Raw genomic sequence first — 16,728 nt, forward strand, 5'->3', positions numbered from 1 at the left:
TTTCGATAGAACGGCAGCAGCCAGAGCCACCCGTAAAAACTGTCAAAGGTAGTCTCGAGCGACAGTCTGAATAACTTCTTGAATTCCAAGTTTGCTGCCTCTCTCAAGTATCCGTTGACTCGGTGATGGTCATCCTGCGCCACAATGCAACGCGACGGAAAGGAACGTGTCAAATTTTTCATCACCTTTGGAATTAACGCCCCGCCGCGGTGGCTCAGTGGTTAGGGCGCTCGACTACTGATCCGGAGCTCCCGGGTTCGAACCCGACCGCGGCGGCTGCGTTTTTATGGAGAAAAAACGCTAAGGCGCCCGTGTGCTGTGCGATGTCAGTGCACGTTAAAGATCCCCAGGTGGTCTAAATTATGCCGGAGCCCTCCACTACGGCACCTATTCTTCCTTTCTTCTTTCACTCCCTCCTTTATTCCTTCCCTTACGGCGCGGTTCAGGTGTCCAAAGATATATGAGACAGATACTGCGCCATTTCCTTTCCCCAAAAAACCAATTAATATTATTATTTGGAATTAACAAATTTAATGGCCACTCCACGAGTAAATGCTCGTCCCGTCTCAAAGGAGACGCTTCTCATTCTCTTCCTTTCTTTCTTTTTTCCTTTCTTTCTTTCTCTCCCTTTATTTTCTTCTTTCCCTTTCTTTCCTTCTTCCTTCCTTTCTTTCTTCCTTTCTTTATTTCTCCTTTCTTTCTTCCCTTGTTTCTTCCTTTCTTTACTTCTTTCTTTCTCTCTTGCTTTCTTCCTTCCTACCTTTCTTTCTTTCTTCCTTTCTTTCTTTCTGTCTTTCCTTGTTTCTTTCTTCCATCCATGCATCCATCCATAGTTTTGGTGAGGTCGAGTCCTAAAAAACTTGCCGGGGTATTTCCACGCAGCCGTTTTCCAGGCAGCTGCGTTTGCACCGTCTTGTAGCGGAGGGTCCACGGATGTTTAGCAATCGCTTTTACACGGACTTTGTACAGGATAGTGAAAGTGCGACGCTGCAGCGGCGAAGGCTTGTGGATCGTGATACACAACGGGCGTATATATATTTTGTGGACTGCCCGGAGCCTCGCCTTGTTCTTTGCTTTCCCGCGGTGCACCCTCCAACGGCTCCGTCTCAGAAGTGGCGCGCCACGTGACTTTCCCTGGTTAGTTACCTTAATTAACAAGGGAGGGCGCCACAGACAGCGTGATTGCGGCGCGCGCGGGAGAGCGCACTCTCTTCGGCTGGGATCGTCAGCGCGAGCAAACGAGTCGCTCGCGGCTCCGCTGTTTTCCAGCGGAGCGAGGAAGTGGCGGGAAGAACTCTGCTGCTCCCGTACAGGGACTCCGGAACTTTTTTTGTGTGTGTGAGTGTTGGGGGGGGGGTGGCAAGGCTTTGAGCCTATTTTGTTATTTACTTAATGCTTGTACATAATAAATTTCATACATTTTTACTTTTTATTTTAAAATGTTCAAAGCTTGATGAAAACCGTCACGTTGTGGTGACGACACTCCAGCAGCCAGGAAGACAAAGAAAAGGCTTCCAAAAGACACTTTTTAAGGGGCGGACTATTTCGCACTAAGAACTGAATGACTCGAAGGCGGCAACAGTCACAAGCGCGCGGGGCGGTCGTCGAACTGAATGCCTGCAGTTCTTTGCCGCGCTCAATTTAAAGCTGGCAAGGAACCTTCTATGTAAAGAACCAAAAGCAACTGCAATAATCTGGAAAAATGTCGAAGCATGTGCATGTGTTCGAGATCTATGGAGATAAGTCTGGTCGCATCCCGCATTACAAAACAAAATGATAAAGCCGTGTGCCGGCGGTATTGAGTGCGAACGAACAAACGGGGCAAAGAACCGCGGCAATATAAAACGAATTGAAATAGGAATTGCTTCGATATGGGAAGCTTTACGCACCAGGAGTGATCAATTGCACTAAAAAATTTCGTGCATACTTTTTTAAATTCTGCTAATCATGATCATGTACACGGGTCAGACAGTCGACTTCTGTTGGGACATGACTGGTTTAGGTCATATATGACATGCTTTACAACTGGATACGAAGCCAAGTAGCTCAGCTCCACTGTGCTTTGCATTAAGAGAGTCCTAGAACTGAAGTGTTTCAGTTGTCAGAAATCTGATCCAAAGCAGTTGGCGACGGGGACGGGGGGGGGGGGGGGGGGGAGGGGGGCGCTGCCCTTTCTGGAAGAACGTTGGGGGGGGGGGGATGTCCCCCTGTTCCGCGGTCTGTGCTCCCGTATTTCGTTCCTTCCGGCTTCGGAGTATCCCTTGTGCTAGCATGGGCGAACATTCACTCGTAACCTTGCTGAGTCGGACTACCTGGATTCCTTGGCGTATTTTGTTGCTAGCTGGGTTATTGTTTCTGTAGCAATAAATGCCTGTTTATGTCAGCCACTGTGTCGTTGCTTTCTCCAGTCAGAGCAAGGCACGTCGAGGTCGGCGTGCGCTCGGTAGCTTATGCGATCACGGCGTAGGGTCGGGGCGGCTTTGAACTTAGTCAGCCGCGATTGAATGGGGGAAACGTATTTATCTTCCCTAAGTAAATCCCCACAATCTAAGCCTGGAGTCCGTGAAGTGTGCCGCGAAAGCGATCAAACCGAAGACCTCAAGCGCAAGAAGTCCTACTATGCACGTGAGCAAGAGGCGCCAAAAAAGGTCTGAGAGACGCACAGCTTGGCTGTCGTCTGTGAGACGCCAAAACGGGCCTGCCGGTCGCCCAACCGGGTAGTGGCTTGTGAAACTCTTAGACGGGCCTCCAGACCTCTCGGCTGCTAACGTCAATCAGCTTTCACTGATTACTGCGCTAAGCCCGTGAGCTTACCTCTACCTGACTCTACTATATTTTTTTTATTTTCCCCTATTCAAAACGAAAAGGGAGCAGTTATAAATTTGGCTTATTCATATAAGCCGTTCGATGGCGAAACGCCGTACGCAACCGCTGCCTCTCACTGGGAGGCCTTTTGCACACATACACCCCGCCTTGCATGCGAAATTACGTGCGTCGATTCTGCTGAAAATTTGGACACGAATTTCTCGAAACAGGCGGGCAACGAGAATTATGCTAAATGGAATAGCCTTCGAATACGAACGTATCTAAGTTTGTAACATAGCAAAGCACGCTTACTGCGCGGAGTAAAATGTTTTTTAATTTATTGTAGTTAGGAGGCTCACAGTTACAATTAGCAGTTCGCTTTATGCCTACCCGGTCACACAAACTGCGAGTAAAGACGGCCTTTGTGTACTGCTCATCGCTTTTTGTTGTTTTTGTTTTAAGCATCCTGTAAGCGTAATTCCGAACATCTTGTAATACCTGAGCATCGCACGGTATCCTCAGTCGATTATGCGTCAGTGGGCTGCGTATTTCATTTGAAACGTGTACAGTGAGAAGTGCGATGTACACCTCCGCTGTCTACATCTGTGCAGGCCTAAGACAGACAATTATGGGGGCTGGCACTTATCATAAACCTGAATCCGAATTCCCTGCAGAAGACGTTCCATTCCGCCTGGAGCTTGGCAAAAGTAAAGGAAGCTTTCCATGTAGTGACATAAAAGGTAGGCCGCTTTCGTGAGGATTGGCTTGCAGTCCGTTTTGGCGCAGTGTGAAAAAAAAACTGAACACCGTCAAATTACGTATACATTATATGTGCGGGCGTCTTGCATTCTGAATTTGGGTTGCCATTAAGATCGTCCTAAAAGCGCGCAGCGCTCCGCTAGAGACAAGGGCGTAATAGGCAAGTTGACGGCCGAGGGCCAGGGTACGCGTACTGCGCAGCAATGCTGAATGAATGGTTTATATATGAAGTCTCCAATACCATATCTCATTTTGAAGCTGCAAAGTTAGCTGTTATTGCTGTTCAGCTGTTTTCCTGCAAAGTAAGTCCACGCAAGAGGCAAGGTGTGGCATGTTGTCGGTGTTCATCTTCTTTGCGTTTTCACATTCTTTGAAGAAATTTATTTATTTATTTATACCTCAAATGCCCCTGTTGGGGTATTACATGAGGGGTGGGCCGTTACCGGATGTTCATGATTTTTTTTATTTAACGCCTTGAAGCGAGAAGCATTAGTGTGGTGAACTGCGTCGGCAGGAAGGAGATTCCAGTCCTTGGCTGTCTGAGGAAAGAAAGCGTTAATCGAGAATTGAAGCTCCTGTCAGAAAAAAAGAATCTAGTCAGTGGACGTTCAGTGACATCCTGACACCATAAAAGCCACTGATGAAAATCGATTGAAAGGAACTAATGGATGGGCCAAGATAAGTGTTTCAGGGCCGTTTGAGTAGAAATTAGAAATGAGTTTTTCGGTTTCTTATTAGGAAAACAATGGCGCCTCGCCACCCGACTCATATCTGATCAGGACGTGCAGCAACAGGCGAGTGTCGCTCAGGAGCGTTTGCAGCTGCGTTTACAAAAGAAAAGATGACTGATGTTTACACAACTTGTAATGCGGAGAATCAGCGCTAGCCGGCATGCGATAATGTCTACACAGAGAAAGGGGCATCTTTCGTGCAAGGTTCCTGTCACCCCCAACCTCCGGTTACGCTCGGCTGCACTGACGCATTTTGACGACGGCGACAAACACTCCTCTCCTGCGAGCCTCCGGCTTAACAGCTAGCGCTGTAAAAAAGTATATATAGCCTTCACTACACTCTCCACTAGAGTGAGCGAGAGTGTAGCGGGGAGGGCGGAAAAAACGCATCAAACAGCACACTCGCAAGCTCTATAGCATACCTGGGAAAGCGCACGGCCTCTGAAACAGTACCGTAAGGTGCCCACATGCGATAGCAATGGTAGGTCTTATATCTCGTATTCCACGTCCTCAATATTGCCGGTAGTACCATAAGCGTGACGATGCAAGAAATGCGAAATGTAAACGCGTTCACGTCCTTGTTCGCGAGCGCCGTAACGGGCATTTCAGGTGCCCTCTCCGGCACCTGAAATGCTTCAATATAACGACAACACGCCGCACACGGCACGCAAAACAAAAGGGATTGTCATAGAAGCGTCTCTGCTTACTCCAGCAGTCCTGGTTATCGACTGATTACCACCACGTGGCGACCGCTGCGAAATTTCAGGCGAGCCCATATTTCGCGACGAACTACATAGAAAACTACCAGGTTCTCCGCTGTCTGGCTGGGACGTAGGAGATAGCATTCTCAGTGGCCGGCAGGAAAACGCCACTTAACGATTGCTACACACTAGGACAGCGACAACCTTTTTCCCAGAAAAAGTAGCGGATATATAAAGCTGTCGCCACAAAACTCCCAGCTATTTTCATCTGGTACCATGGTGGTGATAACAAATTAATTTTGAAGAAAAAATTAAAGGACGTCCTCAAGGATGGCCTCTTACTTGTCCAAGAGTCCACGAGCCTAGGCTTCACAAAGAACTCTCTCCATTAGCCTTGTTTGGCCACTTGTTTGAATAACTAGGGAAATTATGGTTTAATGCACCGCTCCCGCGGCTTAGTGTGTGCGGCATATGGAACCATTATTCTCTGGTTCGCATAGAATAAAAGAGGGATTCGCAGCGAGAGCTCTTTAGGGGCACCTTCTGCCACTGACAACCCGTAACCCCGTTCCGCGATCGCATGTCCAACGCCGCCTTTGTTGTCTTCGGGTCGAGATGGGGAGCGCGCCCTCCACTGTGATCACGTGTGTACCCCCCTCACGCACCTCGAGCTAGAGCTATGCACGGGCCGCAATTCTGCGTCAGTGCGCTGCCCGGTCCCTACACTACCACAGGCGGCCCGGCCCGACGCTAAAGAAGCCTGAGTTCGGCCGGCCCGGTCCGGCTGGGCCTTAGACAGGGTTAAGGCCAAGCCCGGGCCCGGCTCCACCTGCAATAAAGCCAGGCCGACTTAAAAAGAAACAATATCAGGAAAATGAGTCCATTTAAATGACCTTATAATGTTGAAATCTTGCATTCCATATGACAAAAATTGTGGATGTATGCAGATGCAGCGCGTGCACAGAATTGTTATTCTAATTTATTGTGCAAAAACAACAAGTTGTCTATTGGTGAAGGGTTAAGGCAAGTGCGGCGCTCCAGCATTATGAATCCGGCAGCGCTGAAGTTTCGTTCACTGCTTGAAATGGTGGCAGGAATGGCTAATAGCCTCTTAGCAAGAAGTTCAAGTTTTGGGTACGTGGCTTCCTAGCTTTTCCAAAACTGCACTAGTTCAGATTCCGAGCATGGTGTCGATTCTTCGGCCAAGTAATCGGTCAGCTCGTCTCGTTTAGCAATCTGGTAGTCTGCAACTAGCTACCTGCTCCGGCCGGGAAGACGAACAAGAGATAATGCAAGCGCTTCCGGGTGCACGTCTTCTGAGCTTTGTGAAGGCTCGTCCTGAGAATGCCACAAAACACTCGATCGACCCCTTTTTTGGGCGCCGACAGCCGCGAGTTGAAAAAGTTCACCCGTTTCTAAGGTGCTGCTGAAAGAAAACAGTGACATTTCTCTCATGGGCAGTGACGACGTGTGCTTCCTGTCGACTTCGGTCAACGACCAGTCTTCAAGCAATACCACTGCCCAGTGGAAAAGGTCCCTATACGCCGCCGCTTGGCTAATTTGTATGTGTGGCAAAGGCAACCCCGTGTGCGCCGTACACAGGCTTATCTTCGCTTCCCAAACGCTTCCCTTCTCAGCCTTTTTACTGGGAGGAGCCTGCAAGCGGCGGCTTTTCCACAGCGTCAGTACTTGGTAGAACCGAAAACGCATTCCGAGCCTCCGCTAGCTTTCGTTTGCCTTTTGTTAGCGTTTGTAATTTTCTCCCGCCCCTGTAGATTCCATTTTTGATGAATAAATACATTACACTTCCTGCTGTACCAACATGCGAGACAACAAGCATACTTTCGCATAAGGTACGCAGTCGAGATCGGGGAGCCCGACCGGCCCGTTCGAGACATAGAAAGCCTGGCCCGGGCCCGGCCCAGCCCCAGTGAGACAATCTCCAAATGGCCCGAGCCCGGCCCGTGGGCCGGGCATGGTCCGGGCTTTCGGGCCGGCCCGAGCCCGTGCACTGCTCCGGCCAGAGCCTCGGACTTCATGCAACCCTGACGTCGACAGACGCTTCGAAACGCCTCTTGCACACTCTATGTAGCCGAGCACGTAGCTCTACGTAGCAAAGGTGGGGCGCATTGAACACAGGGAGCAGGCTATCGGGACGGCTGCCCGACAACATTCGCAGGTATCTGCCCGCAAATTTCAGTGACAACTTTTACGCCATGCTGCGGGAAACTCAGTAGCATCGCATGTCCGCGCGGGTGAATCGTCACGCTTGATTCGTAACAAAGCTCGAGACACGAGGGCCCTCGCTCTGACAAAGCCAAAAGAGTGCAAGCTTTTGTAGGGCTTAAGCAGTTATTAGGAAAGGTGTGGTGGCAGTCTTCCAGTGGGTGGACACCTGGGCCGTTCCATGAACGACAAAATAAAGCAAAAGGGGAAAGGATCAGGGAGCTTAAAAATGGCAACACTAACGCCACTTCTTAATAAATTTCGCGATTTATGCAACAAGGGTTAATGTTGCAATTTTTTTTACGCAGCTGCACCGCAACAAGAGCACTTATTTTATCCCACTCTTCTAGCTCATTGCTCAATCGTACTACTGCTTTGGTGTGTAGGGGACAGTTCAATTCCGTACTCGCCCACAAAAGAATGAACATGCAAAACAGCGCAAACGACGAGAGACCAGAGAAAGAAAGACACAGGACAGACGCTGACTCGCAACTAAAGGTTTTATATGCTAAAATTTTCGTGCATTAAAAGGAGCACTCCATGGCATGAAAAGTGATGACACAAATAAAACAACAATAAAAACCAAGCAGAGATACGCCCGATCTTCAACAATCCTCAAGGAAAGCTATCTAACTGTCTCATAGAACAAGCAGTGTGTTGGTGATGCACTTCTGCTGGCTCTTTGCGATATGGAAAGCTTCAACCACTTCCCGCGTTGCGTGATCCTTGTGGGTGTAAAGTACAGGTGCCTGATTAAACAATGATGTGCCCTTTTTTCTCCTTTTCGTTTTTTGCACGTCCTAGACAATGCGTCACCAGATATAAAAGGCAATTTCAATTGTTTGTTTATTGAACCTCAACTAGCAGGTGTGTAGTGTATAATTAGCTCAAAGGAGATAGCTACATCTTTTCATGCAGTACTGCCGAACCGTCGTACATGCACTTGTTTATTCTTCAGCTTTGCCTTCTAGAATTGCACAATATCACTGATACATCAACGCACACCATATAGCCTGCAATTTTTGCGCTTTGTTGCGAAATCTATATAATCCAAATTTATATTCTCAGAGTTGCATGACGAATAAGCTTATTTTGTGCCCGCTTTCAATACTTTATTCGTCACTCCCTTCATAGCACCTGTGAGGTGTTCACCTAGTGTATGACTGTTGCGCGTTGCATACCTTTTAAAGAATACACTGTCGTCGTCAGAAAGCGGCCCGTCACATGCCAGCACGTTCACAACGCAATAGCACTTCCAATAAAAATATCTATTCTTTTGTAGGAAAGGAAAAACGCAGTAACTTTCTCACTAGCTCTGGACACCCCGCTCTATTTAGCAAATGAAAAATAGAAATGAAAATTGATTTTTACGGAAAGGAAATGGCGCAATATCTGTCTCGCATATCGGCGGACACCTGAACCGAGCCGTAAGAAAAGGGATAAAAGAGGGAGTGAAAGAAGAAAGGAAGAAAGAGGCGCCGCAGTGGAGGGACCCGAAATTTTCGACCTCCTGGGGATCGCTAACGTGAACTGATATCGCACAGAACACGAGCCCTCCACTGCGGCACCTCTTTCTCTCTTTTTCTTTCACTATCACATTTCTCCCTTCTCTCTCGGCGGAGTTGATGTGTCCACCGAGAATTGAGCAAATGAAAGGCGAAATTCCTCATTTCTCGGTGGACACATCATCCCCGCTTTGAGGGAAGATAGGAAGGTGGGAGTGGAAGAAGAAAGATTGAAAGAAGTGCAGTAGTGGAGGGCCCAGGAATAATTTCAACATCGCACAGCACCCGGGCAACTCTTGCTTTTCTCGTTCATTGAAACGCAGCCAGCGCAGCTGGATTCGAATCCGGATCCTTCGGCTCAGCAGCCGAGTGGTCCAACAACGAGCCACGGCGCCGATTATCGGTGGACACCCCAGCCATCACCACGAAGGAAAATTGGTTCTGTGTAAAGGGAAGACTCAGCCACTGTCTCATTTCCAGATGGACACCTGAACCGCACCTTGAGGGAGGGAATGAAGGAAAGGATGAAGCAAGGACTGCCGGACGGAAGAAAGAAAAGTGTCGCGGAGGAGGGCTCCGATTAATTTAGTTCATCAGAGGTGTTTCAAAGGGAACCGAGGACAGCTCCATGCAATTATTGTTCTCAGTAAAAATTTATTCACCTGCTCTTTGTTGCCATGTTGACGTTTGTCAGGAAGAGAAAAAAGACTCATGCTAGAGCAAAACGAAATTAATAATTTTCCGCAACGAAAAGCAAAAGTCTGGAAGCCTGTAGCGAGAAGGACCGTTTTCTGCCGTTTTGAAGTAAATTGCAGTGTAGGATATAGCCCATGGGATCTGCGCAAAAATTCGGTGTCTACGCTTGCAGGTTATTTACATAATTAGGCGGTGTTAGGAGCGCCTGTATTATGTTCTTGGTCTTTTATAGCATATAAAAGCTCCGGTTTCCGTTGGTGTCGTCTCTTTTTCGTTCGAATGCCATGGTCTTTCGATGCAGGCTAACTTTATGGTGTCTTCGACTGGTCGCTTTAGGTCGCTCTAGAGCGCTCTGAGAGGCGGCCGCACATTCGGCTGGTCGAAACCGGGCGCTCTGACTACATTCGGCTGGTTGTTTCTGAGCGCTCGCCTCCAGCTCAGAGCGCTCTGACGCGCTCCGAGAAAAAAGTCGGAGCGGCTCCGAGATGTGTTCACGTGACAGAGCCACTTCCGCTACGTCGCGGAAGCGGTGCGAGTTAACCGCGGCGTTCCCTACTCGTAGGCAGAAGCAAGTGTCGGCTTTTGGTGTAGTCACGCATTTGTAGCGTCCTTGCTGAGTTGTGTTTTGCGTGGGCCGCGCTGTGTGAAACAAAAAAAATGTCCAAGAGGCGCCGGTTAACTACGCTTGGAATGCCGTCTGTGTTGCTGTCACATCTAGCACATAACAACAGCGATTCCAGCAGCAGCTCAGACGAGGACGACAGTGCTGTCTACAAGGCGATGTTTAAAGAAATCTTCAGCGTGCCACTGTGTGTGCCGAAGGTTGCTGACTATGTCTGCACAGTGGTGAAACACTACTCCGGAGAAGAGGTAAGTGTTTATGCGCGAGTATGGTCCGATGAGTAATGATGTTTTACAGTTCCGCAGGAATTTCCGCCTGAGACGCCAGGCATGCTATGACCTCATTGCGATGTTCGAGGAATCTGAATGTTTCCCGTCGAATAGACACCACGGCGGTTCTCCGGCAAAGACGCCAGAGGAACACATTCTTTCCTTTGTCTGGTGAGCTTCATTTTAAGCACCAAGAAAATGAGAAACGTTTGGTGGGGATGCGAATACTGCGCGTGATAGATGAAAAATTTTTCTGAGCTGTGTGACTGTTTGTGGATGCAAAACAAGATATGCAATCTCACTAATGGTTTCATGTCGTACTCACGTTTGCTATAGTTTCTTCCAGTTGAATATGTGCTTAATTATAGTATAATAATAATAGAGTTTATTTCCATCAAAGAGGTGGTTGCTGAGTAAAAACTGCCCGAAGGAACGGCAGCTTGACTTGAGCTCAAAGCTCCCTCAGCATGTTTCCACTTTTTTTTTTCTTTCTACAGCACGCGTTCTAAAATTGAGCCTTGGTTACTTCTATAAAATTATTGTATTGTATGCACTTGAAAAGAGTGCTGAGGAAAAAGAAATCGATGATACCTCTTATTAGATCCCAGCATGTTTTTATTTGGCACACAAGGACATGCTATGAACAAATTTTTAAAGACGATAAATGTAGCAAGGCTTGCTCAGAATAGCTCTACTAAATTATCATGAATTCTATTCATCATGTAACTGCAAGTGTGTTTGATAGTGACTGCTGGTTTGGTAAATTATAATTACTGTATTTATTTAACAGGTATGCTGCCAACAAGGCATCGATGCGAGAGTGTTCTGTCCTGTTCAACATGGCAGAGTCAACCCAGCTAGTGGTCATAAATAGGGTCCTGGATTTTCTGTGCCACATCGCTTCGAATGTGATTCACTTTTCATCAGATAAGGACAGGTTGGCTGAAGATTTCCGGAAAGTGAGTGTTTAAATCCCTCTTAGCCTACTGTTAAACTTTGAATAACTGATTTCACCAATGCCATGTTCATGATCCTTGGGCTTAATGCAGTGTAAACAATGCATATGTTTAAATGTTGAAGCATTTCATGCATTAAATTTTCTAGCTTTTGACTTAAGCATGCTGAAGAATGCTCCTTTCTTACATGTAAAACTGAGGCAAATAGAAAATGCTCAGAAGCAAAAACTAGTTACCGGTTGGTTTTGCCTAAGCTTGCACACTGCTGTCATGTAACTAAATTCCCCCATTTGCCACAGAGTTATACCACCATGCTTGCGCAGTTTCATTGACCAACCACGGTGAAGGTCCTGGCTTTCCCATTGTAACTGTTGCTGTCTCGTCTTTTCCAGCTTGCAGGCTTTCCAAATGTCATTGGATGTATTGATGGGACCTACATACCAATACGGTGCCCTAGCAACAAGATCAGGTCTACTTACATAAATAGACATGATCAGGTGTCAATAACTATGCAAGGAATATGCGATGCAAGAGGAAAATTCATGGATGTGTTTACTGGGCCACCAAGCAAAGTGCATGATGCACGAGTGTTGAGGCTGTCTCCGGTGCACGAAGACTTGCCTACACTGTGCGAAGTCAACAAATTCCACATTTTAGGTGATGCCGCTTATCCCATTAGAGAGCACTTGTTGACGCCATTCAAGCACTACGGGCCGATGACAGCAGCCAAAACTAATTACAACCAGTGCCATGCAACTACAAGGGTGATCATTGAAAATCCTTTTGGAATGCTGAAGCAAAGGTTTCGGCAGCTTCGCTACGTTGAGTTTACAACTGTAGACAAAATAACAAAGTTCGTCGTAGCATGCTGTGTGCTCCATAACATATGCTTGGATGGAGGTGACTTTGACGTCAATGATTTGCTGACAGATGATGAGAGAAAAGAAAGAAGAATTGATGCTGCCCTTCACAACAGGCTCAGCCTAGCAGAGGTAAGGGCAAGTCGACAGCCTGTGTCCGAAAGCGAAGGCGCTCTTCGCCGATTGGGCGAATTGAAGAGAAATTCCTTGGCCGAGAACCTATAAGCTGCATTCACAGAGATCAAGTTTTTGTTGTAGAAACATTTATTGCACATTAAATGTTTTTCTTCTTGTCAAGTTTGCTTCATCATGAACTCACGACGCATGCAACCTGTACATATTATTGTATAAATAGTTTTTGTATATACTAAGTCTTCTCCTTATCCTCTCTTCCTGTCCCCTCACCTCTTTCATTTAATTTCTCCATTCGGCCTGCTATCCTTTACTTCCGCTGCCCCAGCTCGGGTGCTTCAGTATTGATGGCAGATGCCGGGGCTAGCGAAAATCTTTTCCTTCCTTTTTATTATTATTTTAATAAACCATTTACTACTACTACTTGTCAAATCGTTTTACAAATGACATGCTTCGATTGTATGAAAAATGAGATCAGAGCAGACATTTATTGCATGCTAGAAAAAGTGTGTAAATAAATTAGAATCAGTTTTGACGGGAGATGTACCTCCCGTCAAAAGTATTCGGCCCAAGGGGGTTTGCTTGTGAGGCATCCTGTATGCATCCTCAGTGACCATAACCTCTCAAAAAAAGGTATGGCTTCATGTCCTCAGTCCTCCCAAGCTTTGGACTGCTAGATAATAATAATAATAATAATAGAGATTTATTCATCACAACGATGAAAAGGGCCGAGGAAAAAAGCCAGCAAGGCTTGACGAGCCCTCGGCCCCTACATATACAAAGGCATCAGCGGAACAAACAATACATATTGTGCAACAGTATCACAATAACAAAATTAGTACTACAAACTTTTGATGCAAACACTGAATAAAAAGGAAAAATGAAAAGATTATAAAAGCAGACTAATTTTTGAAACACAGGAAATGTTTACAAAGGTCACGGATCGGCGTACTAATTATGTCAATATTTTTATGATGTAACGTGTTTAGGTGTTTAGGCAACTGGAAGGCAATCATTTGTAATCCGTAGTTTGTTCTTGGAGTTTTAGTCTGCCACGGGGAGTGTTGTCTAGTGTTATACAGCTTCTCGCTCGGCGTTAGGGAGGCCAGTCTCCTCAAATAATGCGCTAGGGATCCCAACTGAATAGCTTAAAAGCAAACCCCTTGGGGTATATTCTTTTGACAGGGGCTGTACACCTCAAACTAAGTTCTGGATGCTACTCCTTTTCTGCTAGAGTTTTCAAAAGTGCCATATGCTCGGAATGAGATTTTAGCAGCTCCTGATGCCTTTGCTCCTTCCTTTGTTCTCTATCTTCCTTTTTTTTCTCTTTCTCCCTGTGCAGTTTGTTCATTTCGTCAAAGAACAACTGCAGGTGTTGCATTCTAGAGTTGCTTGGGCGCAACCTCCGGTCGGCTCTTTTTTTCTTGGGCTCTTCGTCCTGCGAATCTGTACCGGCTTCAAATGAACAGTCTCCCCCTGATGATATCAAAGACAGGGTATCACCACTGAACTCCGAGTTTTCCTGGACGTCTGCGCTGGTTGATGGTCGAGGACTTGCTTTACAAGTCGACGCTTTCTTATACCTCACGGTGTCCACACCGCGCAAGACTTCCGGCTCCAAGCTGTCATCTATAGCCTTTATGGCATCAAACTCTTGCTCATATTCCACGCGGCAGCGGGAATTTCCTGATGTATTATTGTGCTTCTCTTCGTTCCTCTTCCGCTTTGACACTGTCTTGAAGCGTGTTTCGCACTGCACAGCAGTGCGATGAATGCCGAGAATGCCGAACATATCGCAGGCAATTTGCTCGAACATAGCTCGCTTGCTGCGAAATTTCTTGAGTGGGCCCACGTCTCTGGCATAGCGTGCATAGTAGTCCAGAAGCAGCTTTGTTTGGCGTTCATCCCATGAAGCTGCGTTTGAAAAGAAATAGGTGAAACAAGCTTCTCTAGGCATTTTTGAATTCAGTCTCACAATTAAGTTTGAGTGTTGTTTATTTGGTTTAAATATACATTATACCTGGAAATTTATCTTTATTAAGACCTTTTTTATGTATGTTGTTTAACTCTAGGTGAAACTTTCAAGCATGACCAAACAGATATATATTATTGCATACATGCTCTCTACATTCATTTTTTTTTCAGGCATATTCACCACACCAGGTAAAATGAAGGCATCCTCTTTGTGGGTACATAAAAATAAGCATGCAGCTTCACCATTAAAGCATAACAGTGGAAGAAAGACGAATTGATTTGATGCATGCAGGGTAGCTAACTCAGGTTTGCCAACTGCATCTGAATTGCTATGGTATTAACATGCATTCAGGAAAGTTAGTATCTGAACTAACCAATTGACACCGCAGTTTCGTTCGGCTTCTTTGAAGAGTCCATAACTTCAGGCATTGTATGGTCTTCCTCCTCTGCATAGAGAAAACATCAAAATAAAAAAAAAATGACTGGCAGTTTAGCATTGTCAAGCCCAAAATATTGCGCGAAAGCACGTTAATTTCTTTAGGCACACTGACACAGATAGCCAGTTATACGGCCTTCCTTTCCTCAAAATGAAAGGGGTCTAAACTTTGCGCTGTTTTTGAGAAAAAGAAAGGCGCATAACTGCCTCAGTTTTGCAGGTAGACGTCACCGTTTACTCGCAGAACGATTCAGGTGTCCGCCAACCCAGTTACGCTTTTTACTCAGAGGCTTCACGCAGACACACACTGCTGAAACCCCGGGGAGTGTGCTGTGTAGCGACACGCGAGGTAAGTGCAGGTTGCTAGACATGCAGTTGACACGGGTGTTATGAACACGGACTTCATACGTTGATTACGCATTTCTGCTGGCCACGTGAAGAAAATTATCTGCCGCGCCAGTAGTGTTATTGGTGAAGGCTTATTCCAACGGCCGACCAAAGACCATTATTCATTCCCGGGCAGACAGATTGCACTGAAGTTTGTCTGAAGATGGTAAGGCTAGGAATAGACGTGCACAAGCGTCCTCCGTGAGCTGCTACAAAATGTGCAGTGCGTACGCACGGAGCACGAGGGAAGGAAAAAACGCAAAGTTGGAAACAGTCACACCATAGCAAAAGTTATTGTCCATTTTTTTTTTACACTAGAAATCGCACGCCAACGCGCACGATATTAGGAAAGAACCACAATGCTGCTTTCGGCGTCGTACGTCGCTAGAAACTTCCACAGCCCTCAAAACAACGCCGCTGCGAAAAGGCGCGGAAGCGCGTTGTTCGTCCGGAAGAGAAATAAGGCCCGACTTACCGTCGATCATTGTAGTCAACACGACTTCGGCTGGTGAAGTATATCCAGAATGGTCCCATGGGGCGCTCATTTTTGCCGGAGACTGACAGCCGAAGTAGCGACAGGTACACGTGAAGCAGAAGCGGCGACTGCGACGCAGACTGAGTGCGACCACGTGCGGCTACTGTTGAGTGTTGACACCAGCGGTGCCGCGGCGGGGTTCCGGAAGGGACGGCCCCCTTCTGCCTCCTGCGCTTCCGCTCTAAGAATTCGCAGACCATTCGGCTTGACCAGTCTCGCTATGCGCTCGGAGCGAGAGCGGCTCTCACTCTGCCAGATCCAAACCGGATCGCGGGAGCGACCAGTCGAAGACACCATTAGTTTCTCTGCGGTGTCCGTTTAATACCGTGAAAGAAAAGTTGAAGGAGAAGATCAGATAGGCGAAGAAGGTGGGGGAGAATGAAGGAACGGAGAGCCTCCGTAGTGGAGGGGGACTTTTGAATTTCACCTCGATCGAAACGCGGCCGCCGCAGCGGGATTGCACGCTGCGTCCTGGGCTTGAGCAGGCGTGCATTCTAACTAGTGAAACACCTCGGTGGGTAAAAAAAATTGCTGGTAGTTTAGCTCTGGTTAACCCTGGTTGAAAGCGTAGAGCTGCATCTCTCTGGCTACGTTTGTGCTCGAGCAACTGGCGGTTTCCATAGATAGCCTTATATACTGCCACGCACATAATAGTAGGCATTTTTTCGTTTGTTAAACGTCTTCCTTTCTTCGAAACGACAGTAAAGGCGCCCACACAAGACATTATATATTTATCTAGCTTCGGTGATATTCACAACTGTATTATTGCTCGTTGTATGCGCAGATACGGAACTAAATTCGGTTCCAAATGACGCGCAAACCCTGCAGATATTGAAGCGGAAAGCTTCACTACGCCTGCTTTTTGAGCCGTCAGGCTCCCCTCTCCTTAAACAACATATTCACAGATATTACAGCATTTGCGCCTTAAAAGGCAGACACTCCCGAGGCCCGCTAAGTGTCTTAGTAAATCAGAAGAATATCACCTTCAAAGGCTACATACTATGTTTTTTAATAATCCAGCTACGCTTCACGCCATTGAGCCCGAGTCTTTTTCGGCACAGTGCAAATATTATGGACAGAAGGCAAAGTTATACCATATGTTATGGGTTTGTCAGGAAAACAACAGTATCGATA

The 16,728-nt window shown here is 46.8% G+C and overlaps 1 protein-coding gene across 1 annotated transcript; it reads right to left on the reverse strand.

Moving 5' to 3' along the window:
- Positions 1–13,072: 13,072 nt before the first annotated feature.
- Positions 13,073–15,733, reverse strand: LOC144096629 (uncharacterized). The gene is made up of 3 exons (XM_077629455.1): positions 15,535–15,733; positions 14,611–14,682; positions 13,073–14,176 (listed from the first exon to the last, which is right to left on the reverse strand). The coding sequence occupies exons 1-3, from the start codon at positions 15,602–15,604 to the stop codon at positions 13,479–13,481; spliced, it is 840 nt and encodes a 279-aa protein (XP_077485581.1). The 5' UTR covers positions 15,605–15,733; the 3' UTR covers positions 13,073–13,478.
- Between the last annotated feature and the right edge of the window lie 995 nt (positions 15,734–16,728).

Source organism: Amblyomma americanum, chromosome 1 (genome assembly GCF_052857255.1).
Source record: "Amblyomma americanum isolate KBUSLIRL-KWMA chromosome 1, ASM5285725v1, whole genome shotgun sequence".
NCBI lineage: Eukaryota > Metazoa > Arthropoda > Arachnida > Ixodida > Ixodidae > Amblyomma > Amblyomma americanum.